The 13,553-nt window shown below is 42.8% G+C and overlaps 1 protein-coding gene across 7 annotated transcripts in view; it reads right to left on the reverse strand.

Annotated features, from left to right (window-relative positions):
* TTLL5 (tubulin tyrosine ligase like 5) overlaps positions 1 to 13,553 on the reverse strand; it is a 141,153-nt gene that overhangs the window by 48,503 nt on the left and 79,097 nt on the right. For 6 of the 7 annotated variants that reach the window (XM_075753846.1, XM_075753848.1, XM_075753849.1 and 3 more), the window contains one exon: positions 10,379 to 10,533. The exons of the other annotated variant lie outside the window; for it this stretch is intronic. In XM_075753846.1, coding sequence (XP_075609961.1) covers positions 10,379 to 10,533 — 155 coding nt within the window. The remainder of the gene's footprint in view (positions 1 to 10,378; positions 10,534 to 13,553) is intronic. 7 annotated transcript variants of the gene reach the window in all.

Below are 13,553 nucleotides of genomic sequence, written 5' to 3' on the forward strand. Positions count from 1 at the left end.
CTTTCCTTCACACCTGACAGAAGTTGCCTCCAGAGGCTGAAGGCTTGGGTCTTTTTCCCCAATCACCTTGTCTATGCCCCTTACCCTAGACAGGTATCCCAACTGGCTTTCCTACCCTCTAATTCCAGGCTACTCATCCTGTTATCCCAGCATCAAAGCAGTCAGGTGATAATGTGGTTGCCTGGATGAAATCTTTTCATGTATCTCACTCAGGGACAGGGATTGGGTGATTACCTCTGCTTCTGCCTCTTCCTCCTGTTCTCATGATGACCCTGGTTCATCTTCATCGCTTACTAAGTGAGCTGATTTTTTGTGTATTTCTTCTTGTGTGTAGCGGAAACTGATACCAGCATGGGTTGGTTCTCTGGTTCAGCTGCAGCAGCGATCATGGTGGTTGGAGCAGCCGCAGCGCTTGTCATGGGGGTTGGATTAGCTGCAGCGCTTAACAAATTTGTTCTAATGCGCTCTGGTCAGATTTATTGTTATCTCAACCCACTGTGCCTCACATTTGGCACCAAAAGGACTGTCATGGTTTAACCTGGCAGGCAGCTACAACAACCACACAGCCATTTGCTTACTCGCCCCTCCTCCAATGGGATGGGGGAAGAGAACCAGAAGGAAAAAAAAAAAGTAAAACTCATGGGTTGAGAGAAAGACAGTTTAATATGACAGAAAATGAATATGATGATGATAAAAGAATATACAAAAGTGATGCACAGCACGATAGCTCACGACCTGCAGACCACTGATGCCCAGCTAGCTCTCAAGCTGCAGTCTAAACCCCTGGCCAGCTTCCCCCCAGTTATATACTGAGCATGACGTCACATCGTATGGAATATCCCTTTGGCCAGTTGGGGGTCAGCTGTCCCAGCCGCGTCCCCTCGCAGCTTCTTGTGCGCCGCCAGCCTCCTGGCTGGCAGGGCAGTATGAGAAGCCAAGAAGTCCTTGACTTAGGGTACACATTGCTTAGCAACAACCAAAATATCAGTGTGTTATCAACATTATTCTCATCCTAAATCCAAAACACAGCACTATACCTGCCACTAGGAAGAAAATTAACTCTATCGCAGCCAAAACCAGGACAATATCCCAGGATAAAAAGAGCACCATGCTCATCCTGAGCAAGCCAAGCTAAAGCATGACCTCAGGCTGGATGGAAAGTGTGAGTGTGCATTGGTGATGGAAACTTCACTGTACAATGGAAGGTAGCCGCAAAACAAAGCCTAGCAAGAAGGAAAACCCTTTGGCTTCTTTTGCTACCTCCTGCTCTGGCATTTGTACTTGGTTACTGAAACCCTTTAATCATCTGAGCTTGACTCGAGGCCCTTTGGCTGCTGACTACAGAGAGTTGTTCAGGGACTGCCCCACATGAGGGCTGCCTTCTGGAAAGGCTTTCCACATGGATCTCTGATCACACCCTGCTCCCAACATCTGACAGGGCTTACTGAGATAGCAAGATAATCCTAATTCAAGCTCTTGCTCAGCTGTACAACACCAATGACTTCATTATAACTGTTTGAGACCTTTGCTCTCACCAGTAACCAGACTTCCTTTCTAACACTACCCTCTAGACACCTCCATTTTTTGAAGTGAAAAGGTATCAGGCAGACCTAGAAATCTTCAAAATATTCACAATGAGTTCAACTTCAGGACAGCCCTGGAGAGCATGAGGCAAATGAAGGAAAAGTTGCTAACCTGTCTTGTCCTTCGTAAGCCTGGCTTAAAAAGGGGATTTCCATTTTTACAAAAGCAGCATTCTGTTGTGCATCCGGTAGGGAGGATACAGCACACGCAGCTCTGAGATTTCAAAGTGCCTCACTGCAACCCACAGGAATAGCACAGTTCAAAGATGGGCCCATTCAATCCCTCTGTTCTTAGGCCAGATGGACCTGCCCTAAGATCAATGCCAGAAAGGACACTCTTCTGGGAAACTTCCCAATGCCCTTCTCAGCTGCACAACTGTGAACTAATTCCAACAGCTATGGCATGGTAACACTGCTTTCATTTCTACCTCACTACCTGCAAGACCAATCAATGGACAAAACTTGAGGTCCTTGTGTGGGGAAGAGCCAGAGACGGATAAAAATATTGCTAAAAAAATTAGGAAAGAGGAGAAACCAGACATTCGTGGGATTCCCTGACAGCTCTGTGCAGAAGGAAGGGCTGGGCTGGAAAAAACAGGGCCCCAGGTTCCTGCCAAGCTGTCTGAGGCCCATCCTTTCCAAATAGCTCAAAGAAACAGCCAAGGCTCCCTTGTAACCCTTTCAGAACTCCTCTAGAGAGACAGGCTGCTGTGGCCAGAGCTGCTCCCACAGAGCACCAGACTACGGGGGTCCCTTCATTCCTAGAAGGCTGTAAGCAGCAGAGTCAATCTCCCCCATGAGCGCTATGGCCTCATTAACCCTCTGAATACCACTCTGGAAAGCAACTATTTTAACGGTGATTGGGAGGTTTAAATAAATGCAGAGGAAAAGGAGATCTGCTGGTCACTTTGCAACATGAAATATCTAGAACCTGCACAGGATATTTCAAAGAGATCTAAGATCAGGGATGGTTGTGGGGAGGTCATGAGTCAAGTAGTGCAAGACACTAAAAGATTTCAACTTGTTCTATATTGAATTAGATGCTTACTAGGAAAGAAAAGAGCATGTGACTTCTGTCACAGCTGACAAAATCCACTGGTGGCAGCTGAAAGCAGGAAGAGGAGAGTTCAGTGGTGAGGAAGGGGGAAAAAGAAAAAAATAATTTTATCAGCATGAACTGCCTATACCTGTTGCTCAGTTTTACATTTACTGCAATAATCAAAGAAAAACAACTGCATGTTAATAAAAAAATTATTGTTTAGCATGGTCAGAAGCCAGCAAGATATTAATATATGTTAGTTATGATTTATAAAGTAAAGATACAATAGTCTTACTTACATAAAACCAATGTTTTACTCTTACTTGATGTACTGTTTTCATTTCTTGTCATCTCTATAAAGATAGCCAGACAATTATTAGAGGACTGGGAAGAATTCCATTTAGAACTTGAAAAGAATGGGACTGTTTAGTTTAGGAGAGACAAATAAGAAGGGAGATGATAGAAACATAGAGAATAAATAGCGCAGAAAATAAATCAAGCATTTCTGTTTGCCTTCGTGTAATAAGGGTGCAGAGACTTTTGGCAAATTTGGGGAAAAATATAAAAAGGAAACTTTTGCATAATATGTAATTCACCTGTGGAACTCACTGCTACAGCTCAATGAGACTACAGTTTTTCTAGAAAGTAAAAATATATGATTACCAACAACATCCACACTAGACTATGTAGAGCAGAAAATATTGTGAGAACTATAACCCAACTGTAGTTGGAGAATAAAAGCAAGCTTCTCCTGCAGATAGGGAATTTCACTGCTGCCCATCAGAATATTCTCTGTGCTACTGAAGACCATGGTGGTAGTTGCTCTGAAGCACAGGATGTGAGAACTACATAGATGAGCAAGATGGCAAATCCTATGTTTACATTAGGGTAAGGTCAGTTTGTGGAGGCAGCTGAAATGAAAAAAACCCAAAACCATTGCACAGTATTGGCTTGGGGGAAGGTATGAAACTCCTGTTGCATCTCTTCACCTACCAACATGGGCTGCTTGCTGGGAATAACAGGAAAGATCCTCATATCTTCTCTGAAATGAACTCATGCAAAGAGAAACCTGCCCCCCTCAAATTTAGAGAGCTATTTGCAAAACCCATAATTGCCCAAGGCCAGCACGCACAGGTAATGCAGACATCATGCCCCCTGTGCTCAGCTAGAGCCAGCCCATGGGAGGCCCCAGGTGCAGCTCCAGCAAAGCCTCCCAGAAGTAGCTGAGAACAGAGGCCACACTCGCATAAGTCTGCCAGTGCCCCACTCTACCCTGCTGCGAGGCCCCAGCTCTCGCCTCCAGCTCACAGCCCCAGCACTGGCTCCTACACTCTCCCTGCATGCGGCCCAAACCCCCTTCGCCTCTGGAAAGGGTCCTGCGATTAATCTCACTTATTACCTCGGAAAAGTAACAGCACAGCGGCTGCCAGCCAAGTCCGACTCAACAGCGTCTGGGGAGCCGAGGCTGCAGGGCCAGGCCTCAGACTGTCTGGGCAAGTCACGAGCTTTCCGCCTTTCCTCTCCCAGAGGCTCTAGACAGACAGAGCCAAGGCCTAGCTGTGGGAAGCAGTGATCCTTCAGGACTGTGCCAACCCATGGTGCTGAGGCTCAGGGCGATTTCCGAGCAGGATGGAGAGTAATTGGACCTGCCATCACAAGTTTCTTTTGTGTGACCAAAATATATATAGAAGAAAAAAAAAATAATAATACAAGGCAAGCCATGTATTTCTGAAGCTTAAGTCAGCCAATTCACTTCCACAGTTAACAACTTGTCACCGGTGACCCTGGGAGATGTGTAAAAAATAAAAAAAGGTAAGAGCTTGCTGAGGCAGGGGAAGGCTGTTACAGGCACTAATATGCACGGGTAGAGGAAGAAATGCACAAACTAGAGACAGGATGAGTTGCAAGAACATACAACTACTCTGACAGTACTTTACTTTTTGCTCGCCCTCCTCAAAACTCCTCTGAGCAGAAGGTAATAACAGACCAAACCCCAAATTTGGGGCTCTCAGAAATGCTGCTTCTCAAGGACCGCAGGCAGAATCAACATTACAAGAGCTGCTGAGGAGATGCAGACAGGGGATCAGTCACAGAATATCACTGTACCCACCTTCAATTACTACTCCACCTCAAAAAAAGAAATTGAATTAATTCAGGCATTAAGGTAAAGAGGTAAAGAGAAAAGAGAAGAGGACAGGCAGTACAAGGAGCAAGGAACAGACATGTGGCTATGCTAGCACAGCGCTGGACTCAGTGCTGTTGGGCTGCTGCTGCTCTGGCACTTCAGTGCTGCTCAGCTAGGGAGGTGTTAAAGGTCAACACAGTTTGTTCAAGCTGAACTGAAGGCCTATTGTGTAGCCCTCAGTGCCCGCTGCTTTCTCCCTTCATTTCCAACAGAGGCATCAGTGCAGCACAGTCTCCAAGTTAGCTTGCACCCAGATGCTGTGCAAACAGATAGGCTCTGACCACTTGGCAAGCGTGGCACAGGACAGCAGTTGGGCAGCCTCTGCCTTGCAAAAGGCTGCAGGGAGCTTGAAACAAATTATTTGGAAGAGAATAAAGTCACTATCAACCCTTAAGATGCAGAACTACAAGGCAACACATATGTAACAGAGAAATAGATTTGTTCTTATAAAAACTTGGTATTAGCTGCAAAACTTGGTGTTAGCTGCTAAGATCCCTGGGAATTCTCTCCTCCTTACTTCTAGCTGCAAGCCCATAGGTAAGGTTGCTCTTTCCCACAGCCCCTACTGCAACATCCATGCTGCTTCTGCCATGCTAAGTGCATCCTGACCTAGCTCACATGTCTTACAAAAAAGCAAGACTGTCCCCATCACTCTTCTGTCATTGAGAGACCCACCTTGCATATTAGCACACTTCTTGGCTATTCTAGTATCACTCTTCTCATAGGTCTTCAGAGCCCGGTCTAGTCAGGGTACAAGCCTGATTTCTTATTTTACATTCCACACCTCCAAAATTTCAAATAAAAACTGAGAAAACAAAACCACTTTCACCTTCCCTTTATGTCAAATGCAACAAGCTGCCCCTTTGACACAAAGGATCAAGACTGGTCAACCACAATTAGCCTGTGATAGTTGTCTGGGGTCTTTCCGGCAAAACTCAAAAGTTTCAGTGGAAGAAGCCACTTATACCAGCACAGAACAAACTCTCAAAAGAGATCAGAGACTCTTCCTCTTGGACTCACAAGTCCAAAGGATATATACTTAGTATGATCAGAGCAGAACATCTGAAACCTAAAACATGTAGTACATGTATCCCTAGCAGTAAACGAAACTGGCATGAAGCAGTAGTAGACACTAGGTGGGGAAGGAGGATATAAAGTATCCACTATTGAGCCGAGGCTAAGGAAGGCCAGTGATTAAAAAGAAGGTCCTGATTTGGGAGACTGCAAAAGCAGTATAAGATTATCAGGGGACGAGGCACAAGGGTCTTAGCTTGTGAGCTGAGGTATGCAAGAGAGTGGAGTGTACAATCATTTTTCTGTGTAGAATTTCTGTGATCAAATAAATACATATTTGCTATTGGAACAGACACAGGAAACTAGGGTTTTAAGTGGTACTGGATTTCCTGCACCCATATTGTTCAATTGATTTGTACATGAGCAGTAAGTATGTGCAATGTGACCCAGCAGCACCTACTATGTGAGTGCTCTATGCTGTGAATGAGTATGAAGTCTGATTCTTTCAAAAAGCTGCAGACTTGGTGCACATCAGATATTTCCAGAATTTCCAGACACGAGGCACACTGCAGTTCCTGAAAGCTTGAGATACCAAATGTTTGGGCAGCATCTTCTAGTTTCCCACTCCATTGGATACTTCCAGGCAAGGAAAAATAAAAAGGAAAATTCACAAAGCAGAGCCTGCTTGGGAACCTGGACATATGGCAGGTATGTGCACACAGCCCGTGAAGCCCTGAGCAGCTGCCTCTGTTACTACCACTGAGAATGACACCAGAGCAAATTAAACTTAGAAACCCTTAGATCAGAAAATTGGAAAAATCTGGTTTAATACAATTTAACCCAGATTAGACAGCCTGCCTACAAAACATCATTGCTCGATGAACCTGAGCACCTTGGCTGAAATTATGAGCTAAGAAGTATTTTGGGCATGTCAAGCAATGAGAAGAGGAGAATCCCTTGTTTCTGACTGCAGTAGCCCTCCTGGGCTGTCTGGTATGATTTGGACTGCCATTCTACCCTCTGACTGATGACAAGGAAGCTTGCTCGCCTGCGTCCCCTAATCAAGTTAGATAAATCTGTCAGAAGATCCAAGGATAAAAATATACTGAGTACTTTAGAAGAGCTAGGTTGGTCTTCAGGTTTGAGAAAGATGTTACGGAAGAACAAGCAGCTAATGAAACAGAGGTTTGAGAAAACACTGATCATTTCACTGCTGAATTCTTGCCAGCAGACTGCCCATATGAGTTCTAGAAGCAAGCATAGCTGCTGTTGAATCCAAGGTGCCCACTGAAAACAGAAATCTGTACCAGTTAGAAAGAAATCTTTCTCACTAGCTTTGGTTCAGGTCTTGGAGATTAAGTGACCTGCAGAGACAAGTTATTCTTTGAGGAGAAATCCACTGTCTTTTTCCAAAAAACACAAGTGACACAGCAGCTGCAGATTGCAGTGCCAGAGCCTTCTAGGAACATAACCATCCCCACCACTAGGGATTATGCAACTATTTGCCAACAGGTACTCGAAAGTTAGTTTAGGTTCTGAATCAACAAGTTTTGTTCTCTTATACACCTGATTTTTTACCTTTATTATACACCTGAGAATGCTTTCAAGAGAATGCTTTTTCAAGGCAGTTCGGGTAAGGTCTTGGCTTCAGTGACTGGAAATTAGTTTCACTGGATAATGAGGAATCACTTTCATATCTGTTATCCTTACATTACATTACTAAAATTATGATAAGAATTATATATGGAAATCTTAAATACTTCTACAAAACACGTAACCACGTTTAGTGCCTTTACAGCTGAATGTGAAAGAGTGACAATCCCGCTTGATGGATAGAGGGAGAAGCTGAGATAGAACTGAACTAGGGCACTGAGACAGGACCAGAGTTAAAGAAGGAAAGAGCAGATTTGGCACAGCCTCAGTGAGCTACAGAGGGCAACAAAGGCAGGGCTGCAGCAAACGGTAGTCAGAAGTAAGCCCATGCACAACTTGGAACACCTCACCTCTTGTGTAGCCCTGCAGGCTTCTTTGGGGCACAGTGAAAGCCTAAACCATCGTTTGAGTGGGAATAGCACCAATGCTTGTAGAAAGTAACAAGAAAAACTCAAAAGGCACAGCAGTGCAGATTTATAAGATAACATTTTAACATATCCAGAACCATTCTCTGTCTCTATAATATAAAATCAAGATCTCCTTTGCCTTTTGGTGAGCCGACTACTGATTTGGCACCTCATCTCATAGAGCCAAAAGAATTCAACAAGAAGGGAAAACTTCTTTTGAGAAACATTTAGATAAGTCAGTACTGGGGGAGCAGGAATTAAAGAGGAGGAATATTTGTCAGCAAGAATAGTCTGAATCCTATATATTGCAAGCATCGAAACAAAGCATTCAAACAAACCTCAGCAGCACTAAAATGGCTTAGATTTACCACAAAGCCATACAAAAACTGTAAGGACTGAGTTTCAGAGGCAGATGTTTGAACTGGAGCCAAGTTGCAAGCCAGATAAGAGACCCATTTACAAAACATTTCCATCCTTGCTGAATTCTACAACTGATAGACCAGAACCTTAATGGAACAAAACAGGAAGCTTTTCTTCAGTCATCCAGCACTGAGCACAGGCTGACACCCATCAGATGACTCTCTCTATGAACCGTGCGCTCCAATGTAACAGATCAAGTAGCAAAAAAGGCATTTACAATACAAGATAGGCATTTCCATATATCATGACCTTGATACGCCTTTTGGAATTCTCTCTTAAATAAAAATTCACAGTCCAAGTAATCCAGCACTACCTCAAGAATCCCTTTTTTTCATTTCCAGATTTACATAAAACTCTCCGTATTCTGGCTATTCGATACAAGCAGCCATGAAGATAAAGTAATTTGATAAAGAATCTTAAGACATCTTTCTGTCTCTTGGTCTAAGGATAAATACAGAGCAACTAGGAAGACCAAATGGTTCATAAAAGGTTTGAAGATGGAATCTTATACCAGCTGTGGCCATTCAATTCTGAAGTACTTCTGGATTGCTGTAAAAATAAAACAGAATTTCTAAAGGCATTAAAGTATGCATACAGTGCTAGATGAAGCACAGCCCTGGAAGGTGTTCAGAGCAGAGTTCTGGCCATTAAACAATGGGTTCTCAGATCTACAAGCAACATATAACTGAAATGGTTTCAAAGCAACATGGTAATTATAGTGACTTCTGCAGAGTTCTGCAACAGAAGATTTTTACCTAGAGTAATCCTTCTCCAGCTACGACTGTGAGTCCATGCTGAGGTGCAAGCAGAGTTGAGAAAGGAATGGAAGCTCTGGGACAGCCTGCACTCTGCTGCTCTCTCAAGCTATGTAGCAGGGGAAGGCAGTATACACCTGTTGGATAGGCTCGTTATTTGGATTAGGTAATAGCTCGCCTGGCTGGGCTCCAAGAGCAGAATCATCACCACCTCTCTCAATAACTCTAAACCCCAGAGGCAAACATTGTGCTGGAACAGAAACAGGCTAGGAATTCATTTCTCACATTCCTCTTCTTTAGACAGGATGAAAAGCAGTGACTGATGAAATAAGAACAATTTTACTTGAGCTTTCTAAATCCCATTCCAATCCTCCTATTGAAGGACCCATTTGGGAAAGGATGACCACTCAGGTCATATGCCTTCTGCACTGTATATCTGCCTCTCTCATCTCCCTCCATTGTCCAGTAGCATTCAGGCATCAATGACAAGAATCCGTATTTTCATGTAAACAGTGCTTTCCAATCCTAGACTCATGTTGGAAAAGCTCTGTCCCATTATTCTATTTTAAAAGAAAAAAAAAAGGGGGGGGGGGGCAGGGAGCTTAGGCAAGGGAATAAATAATATTTACTGAAGTGGCAAAGGAAGAACTCCAACCTCCAGCAGTTCTGGGCCTGTATTCAGCCTAGTCTACTGCAACAAGCTTGCCTTGCTCCTAGCTTCCAAGATCCAGAATTCTTGGGGTAAGTCTTGCTGCTCTTTCAATTCCAGGAAGAATGGTTTTACTGCAGAATCACAGTTCTCTGCCCTGAATCCCATGAGTATATCAACCATAAATACAAATTCCAATGCCCAAAATTCATAAAGAGCACACAGAAGTCATCTGAAAAAGAAACTTTTATAAACACTACAAGATGCTGCTCTATATTTGAACAATCTAAATTTGATATTCAAGGAAAAAAGCACGAAGATGAGGCCTTACTGGAGACTTCTGCAGTATCAGGTATAAGTCTGCATTCTGCATATATGTCTCAACACCAGCAAACCTAAACTTACAGATGCAGGAATGAGAAATGATTAAGAGAAACAGGCATTTCCCTTTCATTCTACATGTTCATCCATGCCCTTAGTTCACTATGAACCTGCCAGCTCTGCAAACATAGTTCTGTTTTCACAGGCCTAGCTTCTAGGATAGTCCTGAGAAGAACCAGTACTACGCCCTTAGATTTTATCTTCTGAGCAAGAAGCCAAACACAAGTTAGGAATGAGCTCCTCAGTGCATTGCATTCTTCTTCAAAAAGCTGGAGCAGCAATTTTAACTTACCTGACTGCTGAAGAGACAGATCTTTTGTCAGCTATATGAGTGTCTGACTGAACAGCCCACAATGACCCTCTTTTGTTGAGTGGTGACCGGTAGCTCTGTGGGGCAGCTGCGTTCCCCTTGCTTATAGCTCCACTTGCCAAGTTCAGGTTTGTTAACTGAAGAGGCAAAAACCAAAACAAAACAAGATATCAGAAACAATTAAAAGCTAAAAAAAGAGCAAAAGGTGTCATAAGTAAACTGGATAGAGTATGTGCTAAGAGAAGTAAGACTGCTAGAGAAAAGAAATCTCCAGATGCAGAAAAACTGTGCTAGTTGAATAAAGCAGTGGGAGAGATGACACCAACAGCCACCATGCTTGAGATGAATTCAAGTACCAGCATTAAAACTACAATCCTTCCATTTACAGAAGGACAAAGGAAGAAAAGGCTAAAGATGGGGCAAAAAAATCCCAAAGAAAGCAAGTAATATCACATTCCTGCCATGTGAAAAAATTCTCTCTACATGCACTAATCAAAAGCTAGATGCTTATATTACACTGAGCAGATACCAGAGCATCTGCCCAGTCATCAGGAGTTGTGTCACTAAGCTAGCCACATGCATCTGTCTGCTCTCTACCCCTCTCTATGCATATGTGCAGGCACAACCCAACTGCATATGTACCTTGGATACAAAATTCAAAACCAAACTCTACAACACATGAAAAACTTCTCACCTAACCACTTCCAAATTGTTTACACAAGTAAATACCCAAGTTAATGATAGCCTTAAATCATGTTAGGTGTACGTTTATTATATCAAGCTCTAAAGAAATTACCTTTTTTATTTAAGCACATAAAATGTATTCCATTGTTTACTTCTCAGAGCATTCTTCTTGTGTCACTTTTCTTGAAAGATCAAACTCTGCAAGCAGATGCTATCTGTTGTTTTATTTAAGAGAGTCTAAATACATAATGTAATGGTGTCTACTATAGCAGTGTAAGTATTAGTTTACAACGGTTACAAAGCACTACAAAGGTTGCAAAGCTACGATTCCCAGTCAGGCATTCCCAGAATTAAGTTTATGATTGCCTTTACTTACATGATCACGTGCTGCTTTTTAGGAGCACAGAACAGACCTGGTTCTGTACCAGGATTAAGGTCATACGGCAAGCAAGACTTATCTGTATTGCCCCTGCTCACTTCTGTAGCAACTGGAAGGCATATAGACAATGAGACAGAAAGAAGAGTCTAACAACTATGCTTCTGCTCCAGATCTCAAATGTAGTGCTTATTAAGTCACTTAAGTGTGACTTAAGTTGGGCATAGCTTATGAATTCCCAGCTTTGAGATCTTAACAATGCTCTTTTACCAGAATTTGTACGCAATTACTCAAACAAGTACATACCAGCTTCATTGCAATACACTCCACTCATTCCTACAACAGACTTGTGCAGGACTACAGACTTAGTATCCTCTGCCTGAACTCTGGAACATGAACTAACATTGCAACTGGCAATATAGTAGGTTGCCACTCCTTCTGTGCTTCAGTAGTACAAGGCATCTAAGCGTTTTCTGAGTTCAGAAATCTTAACTCCTACTTCAAGTTCTGGACAGGATTAAATTACAATGGTTATGCACTAGGCTTCTGCCCACTTCTCCAAAAGCAACTGCTTTTGTCTCATCCCTTCTCGGCTCTATCCTTTCCCATTCTTTCTCCCTGTCCGTGTGTCATTATTCTCACCTAGTCAGTCCCAGCTTCAGTGTTTCAGGTGTCACTCTCTTTACTCTGCTCCGTCCAGTTGCATTCTTACAGATTTCCAGCACTGGCCTCCCCACTACTTCTGGTCCCTGAGACACACTATTTCAGGCCTAGAACTTTCTATGGGAGTAGTTATTTCATCTATCTTCCCACACTTTTGTTCTTAGTTCCTCTTCCAGTTGCTCACTTGCCCTATATCCAAGCAGTTGTAGTTTTATTCCCCTCCCCAGCCCACTCCTTTTGCCAACCTCTTTGTTCACCCAGTCCCAGAACCTGAGCTCCTCATTGGACCACATTTACAATGCTGCCATTCTGTCCTTTTGCCCCAATGGTTCTCAGCATCCTCTCCCAAACTGCATCCAGGTCCAAATTTCACAAGCCCCTTGTCCTAGCTGTTCTCCACACCTTGGCAGAATTCTCACTCATTCTGCATTCAGTCAGACAGGCTCCCAACCCAACACGGACCACGTCACTGAGAACACAGGAGAATGGGGTCTCAAGCCTCAGTACTCTAGAGGTACAAATACAGAGTAATTCAGTTTAGCATCCTCAGTGTGGAAGGAACCTCTAGCAGGTGCTGTTGAGTTTATCTCACCTGAAGCTTTTCAGATAGTTACTGTGCAATCAAGCTTGGATAAAATTTTAAATTCCAAATTGCTATTCCAAAGCATGGGAGATCCAGAGATTTAAAAGAAAAAGTTCTGTAGATATTAAAATGCACAGAATAATTTTTTTTTTATCCAGCCTCGGTTTTGGCTGGAACACTTCACCTGGCCTGAAGTGTTCTGAAACTGAACCTTAAGCACAGAAAACATGAGTCCAAATGAATAAAGTTTCAGAATATTACAAGCAATTTAAAACAAGGTCTTACAGTGGAACATATTGGGCAAGCTTAGTAATGGGCAGTGTTACCCATCTTATATGGAAAACAGCATTAGGTGTCATTTTGGTGCCTCTACCTCAACCCTTCAATATTGTCTTCTGTAGAATTTAACTAAAATTTAAAGCATTTGCATTGCAACAACAGAAAACTTCAAATGAGGTTTTGTTCCAATTGTGCCAGGCACTATACAAATACCTAACAATGACAGTTTCTGGCCACAAAGAGTTTGTTGTCTGTAAAGAAGCAAGAATGGCAAATGAGGCAAACACAGAGGCCAACGTGGTAAATCAAATAGGATACATAACAGTTCTCAGCTTGTCAGCAACAGTGATCACAACTTTGCTAACACATTTAGTGTGTGAGATAAAGATTACTTTATCCAATTATCTCTCATCATCATCTTGATACCAAGAACCATGTAAGTCTGATGAATTACCACCTGACCCCTGCTCTATTAATGCAATATACTTTCCTCTCTAATACTGTATCACTGTTTATTTGAAAGCTGTTTTTGTAAGCAAAGCAGGTGAGCAAATAGTTTAACATGGGTAGCA

This window comes from Balearica regulorum, chromosome 5, assembly GCF_011004875.1.
Source record: "Balearica regulorum gibbericeps isolate bBalReg1 chromosome 5, bBalReg1.pri, whole genome shotgun sequence".
Classification (NCBI taxonomy): Eukaryota; Metazoa; Chordata; class Aves; order Gruiformes; family Gruidae; genus Balearica; species Balearica regulorum.